The sequence below is a fragment of the Artemia sp. Qi Xiang Cuo genome, chromosome 12 (assembly GCF_049724085.1).
Source record: "Artemia sp. Qi Xiang Cuo chromosome 12, ASM4972408v1, whole genome shotgun sequence".
NCBI lineage: Eukaryota > Metazoa > Arthropoda > Branchiopoda > Anostraca > Artemiidae > Artemia > Artemia sp. Qi Xiang Cuo.
The window spans coordinates 22,929,118-22,954,991 of record NC_142805.1 but is presented as its reverse complement, the minus strand read 5'-3'; the positions used below and the strand labels follow the sequence as shown (position 1 = coordinate 22,954,991).

General features: G+C 35.1%; 1 protein-coding gene across 1 annotated transcript; it reads right to left on the bottom strand.

The window, feature by feature from the left end:
• Window positions 1–16,353: 16,353 nt before the first annotated feature.
• On the bottom strand, window positions 16,354–16,941 carry LOC148945905 (uncharacterized). Its single transcript, XM_089097546.1, has one exon. It carries the CDS (start codon window positions 16,939–16,941, stop codon window positions 16,354–16,356), a length of 588 nt encoding a protein of 195 aa, XP_088953672.1.
• Between the last annotated feature and the right edge of the window lie 8,933 nt (window positions 16,942–25,874).

The following is a 25,874-nucleotide window of genomic DNA, read 5'->3' as shown; positions in this document are numbered from 1 at the left end:
AAGATGGCTTAATCCCCCGAAGTTCCCGGGGGGAGGGCTGAAAGTTTTGAACTTTACCCAATATTAACATATAGTATCGGTTATTGGGAAGTATACAGACGTTTTCAGGGGAGATTTTTCCTGGTAGTGGGGGGAGGACGGGTCGGGGGTTAGGTTGGAGGATCTTTCCATGAAGGGAGTTTTCATGGGGGAAGGGACATTGCTATGAAGGGACGCCGGACCTCCCAGCATTATTTAAAAAAAGATCAGAAATTAAATATAAAAAAACAAGTTTTTCAACTGCAACAGCAGCAACATCAAAACTTGAAACGAACAGAAAATATTAAATATATGATTGGGTTCACCCCCTAGTCAATACCTCGCTCTTTAAGCAAAAGATTTCTTAGTACTTTCATAAGAGCTATTTATTCTAATTAACGGGCTTTGTGATTAAGCGGTCATTTTTAAAGAATTGGAACAAAATTTGAACTTTCGCTTAAAAAGCAAGGTATTTACTAGGGGGCGAACCCCCTAATATGCGTATTAAAAATATATGAATATAGAATTTCGTTACGTAAGTTAATTCGTAAGTTACGTATATTTATTACAAATAAAAACGTTCGTAAATAAAATTAAACAAGTTTCGAGAAAGCTATTTAACCAAAAAAAAGAAAATTAATATGCAATTTTTTTTTTAATTATTCATGTACGGTGAGCAAAGATCAAAACCTGCATTCATTCAAAAACGTTCAAAAATTAAATAAAAAAACAGTTTTTTTTAAAACTGAAAGTAAGGAGCGACATTAAAACTTAAAACGAACAGAAATTATTCCGTATTTGAAAGGGGCTGTCCCGTCCTCAACGCCTCGCTCTTTACGATAAAGTTTGACTTTCTCACAACTCTATTTTTTTAAACAATGAAAAACTTTAGCGTAAAGAGTGAGGTGTTGAGGAGGGGACAGCCCCATTCATATAGGGAAAAATTTATGTTCGTTTTAAGTTTTAATGTCACTCCTTACTTTCAGTTTAAAAAACTTGTTTTTATATTTATATCAACAGAATCGAACGCTTGCTCATAATCTATAAAACTAAGGACCAAAGGTGTTTGACAACTCAGGCACTTCTCTATTATTAACCTAAGAGTGAAAATTTGGTCGACACATCCTCTACCTTTTCTAAAACCGCATTGTTCTTCTCTTAAAACTTTGTCTACGGCATGTGTCAGTCTAAAAGTATCATATTACTAAGTAATTTACTGCCTACAGAGACCAGACTAATGCCTCGATAATTACCGCAGTCACTTTTATCAGCTTTCTTATAAAGTGGCTTAATTAAGGTTTTCCTAAAATCATTTGGTACTTCCCCTTTTTCAGAACTCATATTCATAATCTTCAGTAACTTATTTCTAACCTCAGAGCCGCCATATTTAAGAAACTCATTTACTACCCTATCAGCACCTGGAACCTTATTATTTTTTAATTCTTTTAGTACTGTCGTTAATTCTTCCTCACAAAACAAATCTTCCTTCAGATCCATGGTATCACAAACTATTTAATTTTCGTCTATACCTTTTCTTGCAACTCCATCTCGGTTTAGCAAATCCTCAAAATGTTTTGCCGATCTCTCTTTAATTCTTTCCTTATCGCTAATTGTGGCCCCATTCCTATCTTTAACTCGGCCAAGTCCCGATTGACTACTCCCTCTCAATTTATTGACATGTCAGTACAATATTTTACTATTATGCCGTCTAGCTACATCTTCCAGATCCTCGGCAATTTTATCCATGGCCTCCACTTTAAACCTCCTAAGTTCATATTCTGAAGATTTCCAAATTTTAAATTCCTGATATAAATCCATAAAATAACTAATATTAATGCTAAAGAACAGAACCATTTGTTTAAAACTTGCTATATTAACTCTTGATATCTATTCAGCAGAAATCTGCCATGCACTTTTGTGTGCTGAAAAAAGGGCAGTTCCTCTTAAAAAATACGTGTTGGTACCCAAGTTCCCGGATGGTCAGGAAATCGAGCGCTGTCTGAAGCTTGTGACCATGCTAAGTTTTGGTACAAATCATGGTGAGATTGCCTATACTCCCGTCAAGGAATAGTCAATGAACTGAGAAAAGTGTCAAAAAAACTTTTTGCTAAGGAAGTTGTCCTTCATCGATCTAAAATGCAGGCACTTTATTCCGAGAAGGTCAGGAATTCACCTGATCTACTGTGGAAGCTATTGCCTCGTATTATCTCCTCCAATTTGCCAGACCCAAATGACATTCCTTTGTCCGAATGGATATCTCATATTTCAAATGAATTTTATGAGTCTGATCCTGTTTTAGAGTCACAATTTTGTGACGAACTCTACAACTTCATTGATGTATCTCCTGACTTTGATTTTGTTGTTACTTGTGACGCTGTCATAAAAGCCAGATTCCAACATAAAAAGAAAGTGTCTTGTGGGATAGATAAGGTGAGCACTCTACTCATCATTAATTATGTATTGGTGCGTCACCTCAGCCTTCTCATGCAAATGATATTTGTTACAGGTATTGTTCCTTCCTCGTTCTGCATTGGTAATCTGACCGGTTCCCAAAAAAGGAAAATCTGAGCTGCAATGTTCCTCTTTCCGTCCCATCACCGTATCTACTACGACATGCAAACTTTTCGAGCTCCTTTTTGTTGATGAGTTAAGACAGAAATGTTACGTTCCCCCATATTAGTTCGGTTTTCAGGCTATTCTTGGCTGTTCTCATGCTCTTACAGCAGTTTTTACTGCCCTCGCCGACGCTGAATATTTGGGAGAAAGTATGATCCTCGCCAGACATGATGTTAAACGTGCGTTCGATTCCATTCGTCCATGCTTCTTCATATGGCAAGGCGAGGCGTAAACCCATCAGTTGTCCGTGTTCTCAGGGATTTATATAGGAATCTAAGAGTGCGTTTAAAACCCCCATCCCATTTTCCCCTGCAATCGGCTCTTCATCAATATCAATATAATTGGATCAATCCTCGTGTGAGGCCAAACTCTACCAATGCCTCGAATGTCCGTGTGAATCCTCAGTACCCCATCCTGGTTACGAAAGGGACTATACAGGGGAATATAATTTCCCCAACCTTGTTTAATAATACCCTGTTTCCTTCATGTATTCTTGGGAGGATCGATATGTCTCTTATTTGTTATGCTGATGACATCTTGAATCTCAGCCGTACGATCCAGCGTATTGAACAGAATTTCAAAATCATCAAAGATGAATTTTCAAAATCGGGCTGTCTTTTAATCCTGAGATATCCCAAGTTGTCATTTGCAATTGGCGAAATCCCTCTACTTCTCTTCTAAATATGGACGGTTCTCTTGTTTAACCCGCAGACCATATTACATACCTGGGCCTTCCAATTGGAACATCTATCGGCCACAAACGTCGTTTACTGATTTCTCACGTTGAGCGTAAAATTAGCATTTCTTACGCTGGAATCGTACTTTTCTGGAAATTAATTAAAAAAACTTTTTTCCACAAAATAAGTTTTTCAAAGAAAAGTAAAGAACTCGATTAAACAAAAAATGAGCAAAAATAAAATCAAACAATCTACCAAGCGCGAAACTAGCACAAATCAGCATCGATAAAAAATATAAATGTTTTTACTTTTATAAATTTAATAAATCAAATAACATTAATATTTTGATTACTAAATATAAGTATATGTATATTAAACTGACAATTCACATTCATCTGTATTTTTTTCAGTAAAATGCAAATTATGTTTTGGCTTTGGGAAGGCATAGGGTTTTTGAGCCCAATTTATGTTAGTTTCTGCTCGTTTTGAGTTTGACTCGGTTATTTATTGTAATTTCTGTTCGTTTTAGGTTTCATTTATTTATCGATGCTGATTTGTGGTAGTTTCAAGCTTGGTAGATTATTTGATTTTATTTTTGCTCATTTTTTGTTTAATGGAGTTCTTTACTTTTCTTTGAAAACTGATTTTGTCGAAAAACAGTTTTTTGAATTAATTTCTGTTCGTTTTATATTTTTACATAGTCTTTTCAGGGAAAAAGAAAATAATACTTTAAATGTTTTCGTTTTTTAAGACTTTATAGTTTGGCCTGCTATTTGTATGCTGAAGAAAAATTTTCAGCAATTTTTAACAACACACACCATTTTAAAAATCTGGACACAAATAGTACTGATTAACTTAGTTTCATACCTCCTCTAGTTGACCTGAAATGGAAAACTGGATACAATTCGCAAAAACATCTGTTTACTTTCTTTGATAGTTTTGATACACTTACGCTATCTTGATTTGGTTAAATTTTAAGAGTAGAAGTAGCCCCGAAAGTTTGAACATAATACCCTCAGTCGGTATTGGTATACTGCTGAGATGCCTTATTGGGAATTAGCATTAACACTGTGCATTTTGATTTAATCTTATGACAACATTTAGTTTTTAAACATAAAGTCAAATGGGAGGGTGGGCGTGGTAGGGAAATTAGTTTCCCTCCAATCACTTTCGACTATTAAAAAGAGCAACAGGCCTTTCTATTTTCAATCGAATAAGCCCTTTTCGAAGTTCCTACGACAACTCCTTCGATACAAAGTGCCCTGGTGTGAACAACAACAAAAAAATAATACATTATAGGCCTATCCAAATCGATCTTTACTATCAAAATGTCAAGCCTTCCAATCACTTTCGACTATTAAAAAGGGCACTAGGCCTTTCAATTTCCAATCGAATGAGCCGTTTTTGAGTTTCTGTGACAACAATTCCTATAAACACCTTATATGCCCCCAGGGCATAAATTTCAACTCTTACCGTAAGGGTTGTGAGGTTGGTTGTTATCCTCTAAGACCTAATTTCCAGAACTTTCAACTTCGCTAAACAAAATTTAGATTGGATATGTCTGGGAAAATAGTGGACGTGAGAGGGGCGTTAGTCTTTCTCCAATCACTTTCAGCTATTAAAAAAGGCAATAGCCCTTTTAATATCCAATCAAATGAGTCCTTTTGAAAGTTTCTACGACAACACTTTCAATAAAAACCTTATATACCCCAGTGGATAACTTACAACCCTCTCCCCGAGGGCTGGGGGGTTGTCATCTTCACAGACCCAATTTCAAGAACTTTCTACTACGTTGAACAAAATGGCTATCTGAAAATGTTGATTGGATGTATTAGGGGGAATGGTGGATGTGGGAGGGGGTTAGTTACCATCCAATCACTTTCAACTATTAAAAAGGGCACTAGCCCTCTCAATTTTCAATTTAATGAGCCCCGTTTGAAGTTTTTACGACAACTCTATCATTAAAAACCTTATATGCCCCCCAGGGCATAATTTACAACCTTTGCCCTGGGGACTCTGGGAGGTTTGTTATCCTTAAAAATATAGTTTTCAGAACTTTAAACTACGTTGAACAAATGACTATCTCTAAACTTTGATTGAATATGTTTGGGGAAATGGTGGGCGTGTGAGGGGGGTTAATTACTCTCCACTCACCTTCGACTATTGGAAAGGGCTATTTCAATTTCGAATTAAATGAGCCCCTTTTGAAATTTCTACAGTAACTTTCTTTATATACCTTATTTGTCACCTGGACAAACTTACAACCCCTGCGCTTAGGGCTCTGATGGGATTAACATCCCAAAAGAACTTGTTTCCAGAACTTTCGACTACGTTGAAAAAAATGGATATCTCAAAATTTTTATCGGATGTGTCTGGGGAAATGGTGGGCGTGAGAGGGGTGTTAGTTGCCCTTCACTCCCTTTCGACTATTAAAAGGGCACTAGCCCTTTCAATTTTCAATTGAATTAGCCCTTTTTGATGTTTTCACAACATTGCTTTCTATAAAAACCTTACATACTCCCAGTGCATAACTTATAACCTTTTCCTGAGGGCTGTGAGGGGGTTGTGATCCTCAAATACCTAATTTCCAGAACTTAATACCACGTTGAACAAAATGGTCATCTAAAAATTTTGATTGGATTCATTTTCGACTAAATTTGATTTGGATTCAATCATTTTCGACTATTAAAAAGGGCACTAGCCCTTTGAATTTCCAATCGAATGAGCCTTTTTTGAAGTTTATATTACAACGCCTTCTGTAAAAACCTTATATACCCCCAGGGCATAACTTAAAACCCTTGCCCCGAGGTTTGTAGGGGAGTGTCCTCCTCAAGAATATATTTTCTATCTGGAAATCAACTACGCTGAACAAAATGACTATCTTAAAATTTTGATTAGATGTGTTTTGGGGAATGATGGGCGTGGGGGGGGGGGCTAGTTGCCCTCCAATCACTTTCCACTATTAAAAAGGGCACGAGCCCTTTGAAATTTCGATCGAATGAGCCTTTTTTGAATTTTATACGACAACGCCTTCTGTGAAAACCTTACATGCATCAGGGCATAACTTAAACCCCTTGCCCTGAGGGTTGTGTGGAAGTTTCCTCCTCAAAAAGATATTTTCTATCCTGAAATCAACTACGCTGAACAAAATGGCTATCTCAAAATTTTGTTACTTTAGTGATTACTCTGTCTGTGCACCTTTTTTTTGACGGGCAATAAATGAATAATAATAATAATAATAATAATCATATATATATATATATATATATATATATATATATATATATATATATATATATATATATATATATATATATATATATATATATATATATATATATATATATATATATATATATATATATATATATATATATATATATATATATATATATATATATATATATATATATATATATATATATATATATATATATATATATATATATATATATATATATATATATATATATATATATATATATATATATATATATATATATATATATATATATATATATATATATATATAAGCCATAATTGTTAAGCCATGGAATGTCCGATAATATGTCGACAATTGCTGTGTAAATTGATTAATTTAACTGAACCTTATTAATGAAAAGTAATTGTTATTAAGAGGAAGAATTTGAAATTCTATATCCCTTAAATAGATTAATTTTAAGAAAATAGTACTAATTTTGTTAAAGAAGTCGTACAAAATATAGGGACTTTATTCTCAGATTTGAGCAAACTTAATTATTAATTTTTCAAAGTACACTGTAAGAAAAAAACGAAAAAAAAGAAAATGCACCAAGCCTAGGTACATTTTTATTTCGTTTTACGAGTCTGATGAATATTTCAATCAGGCTCAACCTCTACCCCCCCCCCCCTCCCCGTGGACACAGCCTTGCACTAAGCCATTGGAATGACTAACATTATGTCAAAATTAGTCCATAGCTGATAATTTTAACACAAATACGTAAATGAAGAGTAACTGCTCTTATACAGGCAAGAATTTCGAATTCTATATTCATGAAAAAATCAATACAAGTATTAAAAAATGTAATTAGTCAAATTGGAGGGTTCGTTCTCAGAATAAATCGAGCATATTATTTATATTTCTGAAGTGTCTTACAAATAGAAAAAAAAGGTTACGAAGCTTAGGGATGACTTGGAGAGACAAAACTTCAACGTAAAAGCAATTTACGTAATTCAGTGACGTAAGCTATATAACACGAGTTCGTAATTGGCAGTACGAAAACACTATAAGAGTGATTTCACATAGGCATTCAGTAGTATAAGCTACTTAGCGTAAGCTTATAAAACGTCATTGATTGGCCAGCTCAAAATAATGCACCTATCAGAAACAAGTTCTGATTATTACGTTAAATAGCTTATGTTACAGAATGGCAATGTAAAATCACTGTAAGGTAGATCTAGACCAAAAGAAAAGAACTTCTTTTATTTTGCGCCCCCTACAAAATTGCTGCCTCTTTATTTGTCTCCTTGTCTTACAGATGAGGCAGAACCTTAATTTAATTCCTCAATGCATTAATTCCTGATTATTTCAAATTTATTTGATATTTATTTGTTAACTTAATTTATTTGTTAATTCCTGTTAAAATTGTAGAACATTTTACGGCGCATTATGAATCAGAAAGATCGGTCATAGATGGACAACCCACTGGCTTCCACTTGCAAAGCCGCTGGCAGCAGACCGCACTACATGGTCCAAAAAATCTCGAAGATCCTTGATGCCAGGCAAGGTAGAAACTAGAAACGCCTGATTCCCGTTACAAAAAGAAGATCCTGAAATCCCGGACTTTCTTGAATTTCTTGGCATTTCTTATTCAAATTTTCAAACAAAATTTATTTTCTCATTATTGTCCTCCATCGGAAAAGATCTTTTATTATTGATTCCCTCCCCTTCCCCTTATAAAAATTCCTTCGTAGATATCTGTCCGTAACACTCCAGTTATATTTAATATTTTTCTATTGTACTTCATGTGGTTTTCTCGTATCTCATTGAAAGTTTCAAACAGTTCGTGGTAACGAACTGTAAGTAGGAGCGACCCGGCTCACTAGTAACTGAAACTCTAAAAAACGAAATTTTGATACCAATAGATACATCAGAAGAATCAAGTTTTTATGCTGGCTTCAAATATATAAGTTTCATCAAGTTTAGTCTTACCCATCAAAAGTTACGCGTAAAGAGTGAGGCGTTGAGGAGGGGACAGCCCCTTTCATATGCGAAATAATTTCTGTTCGTTTTAAGTTTTAATGTTGCTCCTTACTTTTAGTTAAAGAAACTTGTTTTTTTTAAGTTAATTTCTTACAGAAACTTCTCTGGAAGCCGCCGGTCAAAAAACTCTTGTCTAAAGAGAAAATTAGATTAATCGATCATCGTTGAAATATTGTTCTGTTGTATGTAAATGTCTCTGACAATTTTTAAATTTTTTTAAATTATTAAATTATCGTAACAAAAAAGGGAATCTTCTTACATTTTGTTGTCACGCAAACGGAAGTAATTACAGGTCTATATGGTAGCAATTAAGTAAGGAATTGTATTTTCAAACAGTTCGTGGTAACGAACTGTAAGTAAGGAGCGACCCGGCTCAATGGTAACCGAAACTCTAGAAAACGGGTTATTGATACCAATAGATATATCAAAAGAATCAGATTTCAATGCTGATTTCAAATATATAACTTTAATTAAGTTTAGTGCTACCCATCAAAAGTTACGCGCCTGAGAAAATTTGGCTGATTTTCAAAAAAGGGGGAAAGACCCCCTAAAAGTTATAGAACCGTAATGAAAATCACACCATCATATTCAGCGTATCAGAGAACCCTACTGTAGATGTTTAAAGATCCTATCTACAAAAATGTGAACTTTTAAATTTTTTGCCAGAAGAAATATCCGGGAGGCGTGTTTATTTGTTTGTTTGTTTGTTTGTTTGTTTTTTGTTTTTTTTTTTCCCCTGAGATGATTGTCTTAACGCATGGACCCTAGAATATCGCGTGAGAGCTCGTTCGAATTTACTTAAAAATTTCTAGTGTCTTTTCCAATTTACCAAAAAAAATGGGGGACAACTAGGCCCCCTTCCGCGCTTATTGTTTTCCCAAAGTCACTCTATAAAAATTTTAAGATAGCCATTTTGTTCAGCATAGTCGAAAATATGATGAATATGTCTTTTAGGATGACTTAATCCCCCGAAGTTCCCAGAGGGAGGGCTAAAAGTTATGAACTTTACCCAATGTTAACATATAGTATTGGTTATTGGGAAGTATACAGAAGTTTTCAGGAGGTTTTTTTCTGGGAGTGGGAGGGAAGGGTGGGTCGGTGGTTATGTTGGAGGATCTGTTCATGAAGGAAGTTTTAATGGGGGAAGGGAAATTGCCATGAAGGGGGCGCCGGACTTGCCAGCATTATTTATTGGTTATTGGGAAGTATACAACCATTTTCAGGAAGGATTTTTTCTGGAGGGGGCTGGGGGCTAGCGGAGGGGGTTACTCTGGAGAAGATGTCCGTGGAGGATGTTTCCTAGGGGTAAGGGAAATTTCTATGAAGGGGGCGCCGGATTTCCAAGCATTATTTAAGAAACGATCAGAAATTAAATAAAAAAAAAACAAGTTTTTTCAACTGAAATGTAAGAAGAAATATTAGAACTTAAAACGAACAGAAATTATAACGTATGTGAGGGGGTTCTCCCCCAAGTCAAAACCTCGCTCTTTAAGCTACAATTTTTTTTTAGTGCTTTAAAAAGAGCTATCTATTCAAATTAAACGGCCTTTGTGATTCAGGGGTTTCTGAATCAAATTTTTTTTTAACTTTTAACGTAAAGAGCGTGGTATTGACTAAGGGGAGAACCCCTTCATATAAGTAATAACATATACGAAATAAAAAAAACAATAAAAAACAAGCGATACGGCTCAATAGTAATCGAAACTTTTAAAAACGAAATTTTGATGTCAATAAATGTATCAAAAGAATGTGTTTATAATGCTGATCCTAAATATATAAATTTTATTAAGTTTAGTATTCCTCATCAAAGGCTACAAGCCTGAGAAAATTAACTAGATTTTTTAAAGAGGGGGGAAATATCCCCTACAAGTGAAAGAATTTTAATGAAAATCACACCGTCAGATTCAGCGTATCAGAAAACCCTATTACATAGGTTTCAAGCTCATATCTGCAAAAATCTGCAACTTTGTATTTTTTGCCAGAAGAAAAATATATGAATATAGAAGTTAGTTACGTAAGTTAATTTGTAAAGACATCCATTTAGCAAAAGAAAAGTAAAATTTTTATACAAATAAAAGCTGCATTAACTAAAAAACGATCAGAAATTAAATAAAAAAAACAAGTTTTTTAAACTGAAAGTAAGGAGCGACATTAAAACTTAAAACGAACAGAAATTATTCCGTATATGAAAGGGGCTGTCCCCTCCTCAACGCCTCGCTCTTTACGCTAAAGTTTGACTCTGTCTCACAACTTTATTTTTTAAAACAATAAAAAACTTTAGCGTAAAGAGCGAGGCGTTGAGGAGGGGACAGCCCCTTTCATATACGGAATAATTTCTGTTCGTTTTAAGTTTTAATGTCGCTCCTTACTTTCAGTTTAAAAAACTTGTTTTTTTTATTTAATCCTTGAAAGTAAAGAAAGACCAAAACTTAAGCTCAAAACAAACGCAAATTGCTCTGTAAGTTGATAAAACGTTTTGAATAGAATAAATTCAAGCTGAAAATTATATAGTCAAGTCCATAATGAAAGGGGGTTACGTCAAATTTTTATAATTTCACAAGGTTTTTAGCAGAAACTGTTTTCACTTGAGGATTGAAAAAATGGTAATGATTACGGCGTACATGGCTGCATTATATGGCTTAATTTGGAACATAGTATGTAAAACCATACAGGGAAGGCTTGATAATCCTTGATATTTTTTATAAAAATCTCGGTATTTCAGTCCTTAGCTTAGGATCCTGAAAATCTATTCGTATTAAAGCACGATCCTCAAAAGCTATATTAAGTGTATATAATATTACTAAATATCCTGGGATTTTTTTTTTACAGATTTACGGTCAGAAGCGAATCATTGGATAATTTTATATATTTCAAGTCAGCCAAGGGTGCAGGAATGTATATTTTTTGTGGTGGGGGGGGGGATTAAAAAAATAACTGTATTTGATGCCATGAATAAGAAGTACAGGAATTAGGAAAAGCTTATATTTTAGGGGGGAATAGACCCCTAAACACCCCCTTTCGTATGTCCCTGTTCCCAGTGACAGTCCTGAGGGGCTCCAGCCCCCCTGGCTGAATGACGGTGCCTTTCATTTTTGTTTTGAAATTTCTCTACACAACATTGGAAGTGCCAATCATACCAATTAAATTACACATATACTTCCCGAAAAATCGTCAAAAACTGCAAAGTGTTTAAATACGTTTTAGGGACCCCAAATAAGAGTCCTGTAAGTTTGCGGCAAATTCTGACTTCTGCTTAAGACTTGTAGATAATTTGGTATTTAGATATTTTAAAAATATCTGGTATTTTTTGTGAAATTTACTATTCACTGTCGATTGAAAAGGATTTTATCCCTATTTTGAACTTTTATTTTATCTTAAGTTTTGAGGGTCAAAAACACGCGGAATGTTCGTAATCTTCTTAGTTTTCCAGTTTTAGTTTTTAACCTTCATTCTATCTATACATATTCCCGACTATATCCACAGAAATAAGGTGGCGTGGAATTCAGGGCTTCCACTATCCCCAAATTTTCGTTGGTTAATAATGCCAAATATTGGTAGTGTGAAGAAAAAGAATAAGTAACTTTCGTTTGATTTGTAGCCCATAGCTATGTCCAGGCATTATCTGAGCTGATATAAAAATGAGACTTCAATAAATACTATATTGGAACATACCCGACCGCAGGGGAGGTGGGAGGGGTAGGGGTTAATAGGTATAATATAATGGGTTAATGTAGTAATCATAAGGTAACCAAAAGAAAGGAAAGCACAGTAAACTTTCCATGGGGAAGGAAGTTTCCGGGGGATGAGATATAAAGGGGAAATTTTACACTGGGGAGATTTGCCATAATTCCTAAACAAAATTCTTTTATTTGTCTTTCCTTTCTGTTCGTCAACCCGATCTTACGCGTGGAGATGTCAATGGTAATTGTCCAGGGTAAATTTTCGATGGGATTGAACTGCCAAGACGATCTTTCAGTCGAGAGCAAGGATTTTTCCGTGGAGGTGGAGCCGTATTGCCTTGCATTATTAAAAATTATCAGAAATTAAATATTTTTTTTTCATCTGAAAACAGACCTATTAAGCAACATTAAAACAAACAAAAAGTATTACATATATGAGGGGAGTTGTCCCCTCTTCAACACATCGTTCTTTACGCTTAAGTTTGAATTTAGTCCCGATTATGCAAGAACGACTCCCAAAACACAATTGTCATTCAATTAGAACAAAACAAGCGTTTTCTAAATGTACTAAAAAAACTTTAGCGTGAATAGTCAGGATTGAATTTTCACACGAGAAATCTGTGATTTACAGGAAATAGAAATCAGAAGAAACTCATCAGACAAATCAGTTTGTCAATAAGACAAACTCATCGCTCAAACATTTCTACGAAAAATCCAATAGATTACTATAGGTTATCTGTTTTTGTTATCATTTTGACTCGTTGATTGTGTCACTTGAATCGAAATTCAATGACCACAACAAAACCTCGCTCAAAAAAATTCTTATTCATCCCAACATTTTAAGAAACACGGATAATGATGCATTTGTTAATGCTATGAAAGATCTATGTTCTATAACAATGAAAATTTAGAAGTGAAGCAAGAACCTGGTACGATGTGTGGAAAAGCAAAGACTGTGATGAGGAAGTGAAGCTCATAAAACTACATTTATCCCTTCAATGATGAGATCCCCTGTTAACTACCTGACCATCCCGCCAACAGCATGTACTGTGGAGAGATCCTTTAGCACCCTGAGGCGAGTTAAAACATGGCTGAGGAGCACTATGAGTGAATAACACCTATCAAGTTACACAGGTGTAGAGTACAAGAGCTCAACTTGGAAGAGCTGGCTACTGACAAATTTTCAAAACAGAAGCGAAATCTACAATTGCTTTTTTGAAAAGTTTAATTTTATTATTGAAAGGTCCTATGTAAGTTTCTTTTTATGAGTTAATTACTTTTTTTTGAGATTTGGATATATCCAAGTCTTAAATCCGTTGTTTTTATTAGCTCTTGTTTTTGAGCTATTTTTTATTAGCTCTTGTTTTTGTTTTTGAGCTATCACAAGTTTTTAATTTTTGATGATTAAACATTCGTGATTATGTTGGAAACTCATATTTCATTCATATGGCTCAAAACAGAAAATGTCCCAGTAGGGCAAATGGGATTTTTAGCGGAATCCACTAATGTGGCCAACATTTTTTGCCATAATTGTTTTCTGTTTCTGTTTTTGTTGGTTTTGAACGCAAGGCCAATAACAAAGTTACATTTTACATTTTAAAAGGAAAATCATGTGTTTGTACAATAAGGTGCTCTCTAATGAAAATTAAATACAAAAATTAAAATATTTAAATGTAATTAAAATTTTAAAACTCAAATCGAGCAGAAATTATTCTGTATATGAAAGAACTGTCCCCTCCTCAATGCTTCGCTCTTTACGCTAAATTTTTTTTATTGTTTTAAAAAATAAAGCTCTGAGACAGAGTCAAACTTCAGCGTAAAGAGCGAAGCGTTGAGGAGTAGACAGTCCCTTCATATACGGAATAACTTCTTTTCGTTTTAAGTTTTAATGTCGCTCCTTACTTTAAGTTAAAAAAAACTTGTTTTTTTTTTCATTTCAGAACGTTTTTAAATTAATGCAGGTTTTGATTTTGGCTCACCGTACATGAATAATTTAAACGAAATTTTCATATTAATTTTACTTTTTTTGGCTAAATGGCTTTCTCAAAAGTTGTTTAGCTTTTTTTACGAACGCTTTTATTAGTAATAAATACACGTAACTTACAAATTAACTTACGCAACGAACTTCTATACTCGTATATTTTTATTACGAATATTAGGGGGTTCGCCCCCTACTAAACACCTCGATCTTTACACTAAAGTTTGAATTTGTTTCCAATTCTTTAAGAATGACCCATTAATCACAAAGGCCGTTAATTAGAATAAAAAGCTCTTATGAAAATACTAAAAAAACTTTAGCGTAAAGAGCGAGGTATTGCCTAGGGGGTGAACCCAATAATATACGTAATACTTTCTGTTCGTTTTAATTTGTGATGTTGAAAAGTTTTCAGTTGAAAAGTTTTTCACTTGAAAACTTGTTGGGTTTTTTTTCTGATCGTTTTTTTAAATAATACTGGGAAATTCGGCGCCCCCTTCATAGCAATATCACTTCCCCCATCAAAACTTTCTCCATGTAAATACCCTCCCACATAACCCCCGACCCCCCCCCCCCACTAATAGAAAAAAAAACTGAAAACGTCTGTATACTTCCCTATAAGATAAGATAAGATTTATTGCAAAAAGCCTGTGGGCCATAGCAACACATAATACAATATATAAACAAACACTCAGGAACAAAATACAACTTTAGATAGTAAAAATCAAAAAAGGAAAAAAAGAAAAAGAACAACAAAACGAAAAAAAAGGAACACAACAAGGTTCAACTTTTAACCAACAAACACCATAAAACAGGATTCAAATCATAAAAATAGTAACAAGCTATCCCTTCAAACATGATTCCATATTTTTAGTCCCTTAGCGAAGGAACTTGCTTAACTGTTTAATAGCGAATTTATTCATCTCGGTCATCTGCTCTATTTACTAGCAGTCGCTCCATAACACTCGTCTGAGATATTGATCCCGAAAATTAGACAGCTCTTTACGCTTGAATCAAAAAGTAAGTAAGTTTTCATTCACCACTCCACACAATGCGCAAAAATAAGGGCCAGCCGCCAGCTTAAACTTTCCCAAAAATTTCCTTCTCTCACCTTAATCCAAACTATCCCCTCTTACAAACAAGAAATTCTTCAAATCTCATTATTCAACCCAAATTTAAAATAAACCTCCTCCCCCCAACAGTCTTTGGCTTGGGAGTAAAACCTCAAAGCTATAGATTGGTCCTTACGAGCTTGCCACTCTTGGATTTCTTGGTCCTTTAGGGTTCGCTGGACTTCCTTCCATACTGACACGGTTTCATCCATTGGGCCTTTTCCTTCATTCCACATCTCTGAAAGTCCACAAAGGTCCAGTATTTTCTTAACCTGATTTGACTATGAATCACGTCTACCATCCTTCAAGCTCTCCAAATAAGCTGCCTTAAGAAGCCGAACTCTAGGTAGCCTAATTATCTTCTCCCAGAATTTTATCATTCTAACCAATCTAAAACTCCTTAAAGAAAAAAGACCTAAGTCTCCTTTTAGTACCACTGAACTAAATGAATCCTTCAAGCCTAAAATTCTCTTAATATATCTTAGCTGAACTACTACTAGCTTAGCTGCTTTAGAAAAACCCCAACCTCAGAGCCCCGATGTAGACTAGAAGCTACTTTTGTCTGGAAAACTTTTTTCTGGATCCTCATGTCATCTAGCTGATTTAAATTACTTCTCAAAAGCATATCTGTTAGCCTATTACCTCTTAAATTACAATCTTCTACAAGCCTAGACATGCCCCTTAAAGCACTAAACTTAACACCCAAATAAACAAATTCTTCTTTAACCTCTAAAACCTTTCCTCCAAAATTAAAATGAACCTCTGAATCAACATCTCCTTTACTCCTAAATACCAATGCTACTGATTTCTTACCGTTCAAGTCTAACTCCTTCTTTTCTAAATAATTTTTTATTATATCTAATTGCTTCTGAAGGTTCTCTCTGCTATCTGCCACTAGAGCTATATCATCCACGAATAACATGCATGATAGCCTAAGCCAATCTAAAGATACATAAGGGGCTCCTTTATTTTTCATAAACCTATCTAAATCATTAACAAATAAGGAGAAGAGGTTAGGAGATAAAGTACATCCTTATTTCACACCCACATGAGACGTAACCAGCATAGAAAAATTTCCCATAACCTTCACAGAAAATTTCACCCTCCAGTACATATCTGCTATTATTGCTACAGAGCAAGACGGCAAGCCTATTTCTAATATACTTTCGATTAATAACCTCCTATTTAACGAGTCAAAAGCACTTTTCAGGTCTAAAAAGGCTTCGATTAGCAGACCATTTTTTCCTCTAGCATATTTCCTTCTCAATGCATCCGAAGTAAAAATATGGTCAATAGTGCAGAATGTCGATCTGAATCCAGTATGTATCGGGCTGAGTAATTCCTTCTTATCTAACCAATCTTTCGTCCTAAATTCCCGATCCTTTCTAAAAAATTTACTTACCACATCTCCCATAAGGATAGACCTAAACTTTTCATGTAACTTCCTATTACCTTTCTTAAAAAGAGGCACTGCTACCGAAGTGTTCCATGAGCGAAGCCAACAAGCTTTTTCCATTACAAACGAGAAAACTGCAGCCAACTTGGGTACTAGAGTTGTCCTTCCTAACTTCAGAACCTTTGTAGATATACCATCTGTTCCTGGACACGAATTTCCATTCATCCTTTCAACTGATCCCAAATTTCTTGTTGAGATACAGGCCTAATTAAATCATAATCATTCTGCCTTAAAGGATATGTTGCCGTCCCTAGACCTGGCTCCCTAACCTCTGATACATTTGACTCATTCACCCTACCATATTCTGACTCTCTGTTCTCAAAATAATCTGGCAATGTCACAACTGCTTGGACGTCACCTCTTACTCCTGTGCCCTTGATTGAACATTTAACGACTGACCAAAACTCTCTTGAATTATACACACTATAAGCTCTCTTAATTTCCTCATTAATTTTCATATGCCTCTCTATTTTTTTAACTCTTTTAACTCTAGCATAGTCTGACCTTAGTTTCCTATGTTCAGCGAACCGATAAAAATTTATTTCCTGGTCCAAAGGGTCTATGGCTTAAAGTAGCCAGAAAACCCTAAGCACCCCTTCCCTTTTTTTTCTAAATTCCTCATTAAAAAAACCCTCATCTTTTCGGGCAGGATTTTTTTTATCCTGAGATAAAGGCTTGATTCTCTCATAAATTATATCTGTAAGTACCGAAACAACTTGGTGCAATTCAGCTGGTTCTGAAAAATTCAAAATCGAGTGGCAATCATTCTGAAATTCCTCACTTTCTAGTTCCTAGTTCCACAATATACTATATGTAAACATTGGGCAAAGTTCATAACTTGCAGCCCTTCCCTCGGAGATTCTTGGGGGGGGGGGGGATTAATCATCCTCAAAAATATAGTTATTATATTTTTCGACCAAGTTGAACAAAATGGCTATCTAAAAATTTTGATCGGATGACTTCGGGAAAAAATGAGCGTGGGAGGGGGCCTAGTTGCCCTCCATGTTCTTGGTCACTTAAAAGGGCACTAGAACTTTTAATTTTCGATCAAATAAGCCCTCTCACGATATTCTAAGAAAAATAGGTCGATACGATCACCCCTGGAAAAAAACAACAACAAACAAACAAACAAATAAACACGCATCCGGGATCTTTCTTCTGGCAAAAAATACAAAATTCCACATTTTTGCAGATAGGAGCTTGAAACTTCTATAGCAGGGTTCTCTAATACGCTGAATCTGATGATGTGGTAATAAAGTATATACAGATATTCAAGGATATAAAGTATTTTTCATAGTCCCCCCCCCTATAATTCGGATTCTGGGTGCCCATGTCATAAAACATTTTGACAATTAATTTTGTTTTGCTGGTTTAGCAACCCATATTTTCGTAATTTTTTCATTTTTAACAATCTTTTCAAATATTCAGAAAACCAATTGGCTAAACTAAACTTTACATATATGCCTACGTATATGTGTACTCGTATTCATTCGAATAAAGCGCCAATAAGAATGAAAAACAAAGTGTGGAAAGTTGAGGGTTCGTCAGTCACATTATGTTACGATCTTTTCTATTCTTTAATATTTTTTGTGCCATTTTAAACTCGCATCTCATGTTTCCAGTGACTATTAGAGATGAAATGCCTTTCAAAAGCTTACAAAATGCCGGTAATGTTTGTCAAATATATTTAAAAAAAAACGGTGCCAGTTCGCCTAAATGGCAGAAAAAACGTAACGAATAAGAAAATCCGTAAAACATTACAAGGAAAATCGTGAGAAAGAATATATTTTGACTTTGGCTTCCTCCCCCTTTTCACGTGCTGGACGACGCCCATACAATAATTCACTTGATCTAGCAGTAAAATTGCGTGTAACTCTGAATAGTCTCTTCTTAATCACACGAAAGTAACCACACTAATGAAAGCCCAATTAAAATCTCAGCTATAAGCTTTTTTACTCTAATCACTTTCTTGCGGTCTGATGAATACGGTTCACAGTTACTTAATAACAACTTGGCTTATAGTGCTGACGACATCTAAGGCATGTCGACATTTGTTGGCAATAATATTTTCCCCCCAGCTAACTGAAAACTACAACTATCAATTGTTGCGATTTTCTCTAACAAACGAAAATGTTGCGGGAGAAATGTTTTGATAATTTTTGAGTGGGCAACATTTTGAAACGATAGACTATAGGCATTTTTAACAGCTTTTCTGTTAAATTTTTTTTTAGATTAATCAAGATTACAGAAAAAAGAAATAATTTCTTCAAACTAACATATTTGTGATAACCATTTTATTTTTATTATTTTAAAAGTACAATCACCATTGTTTTTCTTTTTATTCCTATTTATTTCAAATGTTTCTAAATAAAAATTCAAAAACGTCAGTTGGTAACTTTTCTTTAAAGCATAAATGACATATTAGCGTTTAGAGCAAGGCCCTACCCATAGGAAGGGGGTTTTGGGGGGTTTGACCCCCCCCCCCGAAATGTTTGCTTGACTCGTAAAAACGTAACAAAAATGGATATAAACAAATTTTGAATGCGTTTTTTGTGTTTTTTTGTGTAACTCCCCCCACCCCTCAAAAAATGTCTTTGAGTAAAGCCCCATCCGAAAAAAAAAATCCTGGGTACGACCTTGTTAGAGTATTTGAGGAGAGGGTATTTTTGTTTGTGATAATTTCCAGTTAATTTGAGTTTTAATTGCCCGTTTAATGCTCATTCAAATAGTATGGTCAGAAAAAAAATTAACCAAGATCAGAAATTCAAAAACAATAGATATGTCATTACGAGCAGACTCTGAACAATACATCAGAGTTGTGCGAAGTATTTGCTGCTGCTCTTTCTATGACAAAATTTGCAATAGCTATTTATTTCTTGTTTATTTATTCATTAAAATTACTTATATTTACTTTGCATATTTTTATTTATTGTATGTTTGCTTGTATTTAATATATTTATTTATATTTACTAATATTTATGTATTATTTATTTATTTTACATTTATATTCGTTATTTATATTTTCAATTTATTGATTCATAATCAATTATTTGGAAATCAAAACACCCCTTACAAATTTTTCTCATAAGAATTTCTCAATCCTTTAATGAAGAAATAAAGCCTTGAAAAATAATTATCATAAATAAGGGGGGGGGGGTTACACCTCTCAAACCTATCGGAAGATTTTAATTTGCACTCTACTGGAATCTAAATCTTATGCGTAAATTCAAATTTTTGTTTAGACCATTGGTTTTTCTAAATATTTTAAGTGATTGTATAAAAATTGAAGAATAAATAAAACAAAAGTGACAAGAATATGAGTTGCTAAACCAGCAAAACGAAATTAATTCTCGAGAAAAATTTCGTATCGAAAAGTTTTTTTTATCAATAACAAGTATGTAGCTACCGCAAATAAAATCCTCCTAAAAGCTAAAGTGACAATTGCACTTTACTGAAAGTGAAAACTACTTATATAACCTAGATTAAAGGAAGTGGAAGAAAGCATCGCTTAATGAAATAATAAAATCAACGAATACAAGCAATAACTCCACAAATTTACTAAACTCGTTCAATAGCGTTTGCATAGCCTAATTAAAGAAGTTTTTTTTTTTTTTTTTTTTTTTACTGAGGGGGAAATTTGACCGAACACGGAAACCAAGATGATTTGTATGAAAACAGCAGAAAACTGGGGGAAACTGCAACATTTCTGGCATATCTATAGAGGTCCAGGGACCAATACCCCAAAACCTATACATTTGTCTGCTCTCTCCTTTGAAAAGTCGATCTGATTAACTTCCATTGCCAAAAAGTGTCTAATTGTAAATACTACAATCTTAAAAGGTACTTGTATGATAAAGCGACCCCATTCAAGAAGTGAAGTTTGGTATACTGAAATATGACAAAATATAGTGAAAATATAATGCTATAATAACAAAATTACGGAAACTAAAACAAAGCATTATGGAAAGCAGGCCGCCCAAACCGCATTATGCTATATACCTAACAACCTCTTTATATTAAATATTTAATTAAAATATACCTGCATAGTAGTTTATCTCGGTCAGGCTAAGCTGATTATCTCCGACCAGACACAGAAAACGGGTTTCATTAGAGGTCAAGAACAATGTGTGGTAGCTATAACACGTAAGTACCTCTTAAAATTTAAATACCAATGGAATTAATCAAAATTTATAACATTCATAGCAGACTAGCTAACATTAGAAAGGCTTTTGATGCAAAAATAAATATCTATAAGATACTTCAGTCAGGAACAAACGGAGAGGAACCTTGGGTACAGAGGCCAACCCACCCCGAAATCCTCAGTTTTAATTCTTAGTAATTTGATGATTCAAATTATCAGATAAAATTTACTTTTTATGATTCGCCCCCCCCCGGGCCGTCCTAGCCGAGTGGATTGGTGCGTTGGATTTAGGATCTTTTGTCCAAGAGGACGAAGGTTCGAATTCCAGTGTACCCGTCTATTTAATTTCGGACGGGGGTCAATGGCGTGACTCTGTGAGCTCAGCCAGAGTCGACGCAGCTCTAAATGGGTACCTGGAGAAACCTGGGGAAGGTAAACAGGAAGGGTGTGCATAAGCACAGGATGGTTGGCCCCCAGCCCCAATTGCACTTCCTGGCTGAAGGGCCAAGAAACGGAGATCAGCACCACCGGTAGGGACTGTAAAGTCCAAAGCCGTATTACCTTTATCTTTTTTCTACCTTACCCCCTCCCCCCCCCCCTGGAAAAAAGAACATACGTACGCGCCTGAACTGGATAATTCTTTTCATACGAAGATCTTTATTTGACACTTTCTAAATATCATCAAAATAAAGTCTGCTTGAAAGTGAAAAGAAACCACCTACATAAATAATGGTTTGCCAATTGCCATTCTATTGTGAATTGTTTCGCAATGATTACCCAGATGAGCTGTCTTACGTTTATTTCATTTATTTTTTGCCAATACTAAACACAAAACTATGTTGGCAAATTGGTTTCGAAGTGGAGAGGGTAATTGGTATCCATTTATTTCTGAACATATTTACCTTATTTGTGATATACCCCACCCCCTCCTAGTTTTTTTTATAATTAAATGAAAAAAACAAGTTTTTTCAACTGAAAATAAGGAGCAACATTAAAGCTTAAAATGAACAAAAGTTATTACGTACATGAGGGGGGTCACCCCCTCATCAATACCTCACTCTTTATGCTAAAGTTCAAATTTTGTCCCAATTCTTTAAGAATGACTCCCAAATCACAAAGGCCGTTTAATTAGAATAAAAGGCTTCTTTTAGAGCATTTAAAAAACTGTAGCGTAAAAAGTGAGGTATTGACGAGGGGGTACCCCCCTCATATACGTAATAGTTTCTGTTCGTTTTATGTTTCAATGTTGCCCCTTACTTTCAGTTGAAAAAACTTGTTTTTTATTTAATTTCTGATCAGTTTTTAGATAATGCTGGGAAATCCGGCTCACCCTCCATGGAAAATTCCCTTCTCCAATTAGAACTTCCTCCATGGAAATATCCTCCCACTTAAACCTCCTCCCCCCAATCCCCCACCAGAAAAATCCGCCTGAAAACGTCGTATTCTTCCCAATAACCGATACTATGTGTAAACAATGGACAAAGCTCATAACTTGCAGCCCTTCCCCCGGGGTCTATGGGGGGTTAAGTCATCCTGAAAGACATAGTTATTAGGTTTTTTTTAATATGCGGAAAAAATAGCTATCTCAAAATTTTGATCAGGTAACTTTTGGGAAAAAATGAGTGAAGGAGGGGAGGGGAGGCTAGCTACCCTCTAATGTTTTTGGTCACTTAAAAAGGGCACTAGAACTTTTGATTTCCGACCAAATGAGCCTCATCCCAATCTTCTTTGATCACTAGCTCGATATGATCACCCCTCTGAAAAAAAAAAAAAAAAAAAACGCATCCATGTTCTTTCTTCAGGTAAAAAATGCAAAATTCCACTTTTTTGTACATAGGAGCTTGAAACCTCTACAGTAGGGTTCTCTGGTATGCTGAATCTGATGGATTGATTTTCATCAAGGTCAATTGATGTTTTGGGGGTATGTCCCCCTTTTTTGAAAATTTGGCAAATTTTCCCAGGTTCATAACTTTTGATGGGTACCATTAAATTTGATGAATTTTACATATTTTCAATAAGTATTAAAATTTGATTCTTTTGGTGTATCTATTGTTAACAAGACTCTGTTTCTTAGACTTTCGGTTACTATTGAGCCGCATCGCTCCTTACTTACAGTTCGTTACCACGAACTGTTTGACTAAAAATGAACACAGATTTTTCGAAAACCTATGAAACAATTCGTGGAAACTAGCTGTACGTAAGGAGTGACGCGGCTCTATAGTAACCGAATCTCTAAAAAACGGAATTTTAACATCAATAGATACATCAAGAGAATTAGCTTATTATGCTGATTCCAAATATATAAGATTATTTAGTTTAAAGCTACCCATCAAAATCTACGAGCCTGAAAAAATCTGCCCGATGTTTGAAAAAAGGGGAAATACTACCAAACAATCAAGGAATCTTAATCAAAATCACACCAAAAGATTCAATGCATCAGAGAATCCTACTGTAGAGCTTTCAAGCTCCTATCTGCAAAAATGTGGAATTTTGTATTTTTTCCCAAAAGAAAGATCACGGATGCGTGTTTATTCATTTTTTTTCCCCAGGGGTGATCGTATTGAGCCAATAGTCCTAGAATGTCGAGAGAGTGCTCATTCCAACTGAAATTAAAAGTTCTAGTGCCCTTTTTCAAGTGATCAAAAATATTGGAGGGCAACTAATCCCCTCCCACGCCCTTTTTTCCCAAAACTGTCTGATCAGAATTTTGAGATTGCTATTTTGTTCAACATAGTTGAAAAGTCCAGTAAATATTCCTTTTGGGATAAGAAGACCCCCCCCCCCCACAACCCCTGCAAAAAGTTATGTACGTCATGAAATTTGTCCAATGTTTACGTATAATATTTACGCATACATAGTACACATAGTAATAATATTACGTATACATAGGCATTTTGCACGTCACATAGACAAACTGCACGGTTTTGTAGTCGTTCTTGGAAAAGTCCCGTAGTCAATGAGAGGTACTTCAGAGGGGAAAGCCTTCTGATGTACACCTAAACTAGTCAGGTCCCCGCCCACAGCCACCCAGCCAATAAAAACATTTTGGCTAGTGGCGTCTCTGGTTGGTGCCACTCCCATGAGAAATAATTACTCGTACTTCTTTTTCTAGCCTGTTATCTCTGAGCATTTCCAACGCAGGGCAATTCTTCTACAGTTCCCACTAATTTCATATTTTCCAGTTATTTTTTTCAACCTCTATCTTGCCCTGCTATGATAGCTCAACCCCCCAAAACGGGAAAAAGAATAAATACAAGTGTAAAAGTAAATCCTAGAGGATATTCTACACCAGACATTCTGCTTCTATTTTGGAATGTAGGTAAAAAGATTCAAAAATTCGTTCTTTTCTTCATTATTTTTGTGTTTCAAACCTTCCTTTTGGCTGCTCAATTTTGTATATGGGGGGAGTTTTGCGCAGGAGGAGGTATTCCATTGGGAGAGCTTTTTCGGGGGGGTTTCTAGGAAGGAATACACATGACAACAGGATAGAGTACATATCAGAAGCTTCAGCATACCATATGGTCAACTTAAAGCGGTTTAATCTTGCGTTTTGAGAAAAATCCAATGTGTCACGACCACTGTGGTCACGACTAACAGCTTATCATTATGATCGCTTAAAGTATTGAAGGCAAACAGTAGCCAGGTTCGCAGAAGTATAGCACAGAATAATGAGTAGTAAAAAAAGAAAAGGAAGAGATGATGAAGTCTTACAGAAAACTTGCTTTTTATTTTGCACGAGAATAATGAGTTCGGTACACACAAATAAAAATTAGAATTAAAACAATTAAGTGTCAGCCTAATATCGTAATACAATGAAATTTTCTGCTCGACTGCTGCCAAGAAGGTATTTAATCACTGTTCTGCGAATTTGAAACACATACTTGATGTATTTTGATATTGTAGTGCTATATCACAATTCTACCACACAATGTCACAATGCTATCGGTCCAAAATATATCGCTATTATCAATGCTATAACACAATATAACCAGCTCAAAAGCCGTTATATACCAACTTTGGTATAAATCGTACACAATTTTTTGGAATATGTACTTTCTATGTTTTGATCTAGGACTTTCTGTAGTCTTAATGACTTTTAATAATTGACATTTTGTTATGTCATAACCAAATCCTAAACAGTTCTCAATCCATATCAAACAGTTCGTGGTAACAAACTGTAAGTAAGGAGCGACAGTAGAGAGGGGGGTCCGACTCCCACGAGTACAATACCCCTTCGAATCCCGATCCGGACACTTTTTTTTAAACTCCAACGAGTACACCATATATGGGCATAGAGTCCCTAGGGACAACACCTGTGCTGTCAGTCCAACGAGAACACCATATATGGGCATAGAGTCCCTAAGGAGAACACGTTTCCGAGAATGTTGTTGTTGTTGTTGTTGTTCGTCCAGGTGCACGCTAGGGAGAATGTCCCTTGTCTCTGGGCGAAGTTTATTATTGTTTTTGGTGTTCGTCCAGGAGAATTGTTTCCGGGCGAAGTTTATTAATGTCTGACGGATGATGTCAAAGTTGATTGATTTGTTGGTGTTCATCCAGGAGAATTGTTTCCGGGCGAAGTTTATGAATGTCTGACAGATGATGACAAGGTTGATTGATTTGTCACGAAAGGGGAATTAATTTGTTGTTTCTAATGGGAATTATTGTTCTACGAAAGGGGAATTAATTTGTTGTTTCTAAGGGGAATTATTGATTCACGAAAGGGGAATTAATTTGTTGTTTCTAAGGAGAATTATTGATTCAAGAAAGGGGAATTAATTTGTTGTTTCTAAGGGGAATTATTGATCTACGAAAGGGGAATTAATTTGTTGTTTCTAAGGGGAATTATTGATTCACGAAAGGGGAATTAATTTGTTGTTTCTAAGGAGAATTATTGATTCAAGAAAGGGGAATTAATTTTTTGTTTCTAAGGGGAAGGTGGTGAAGAATGTTTTGATCT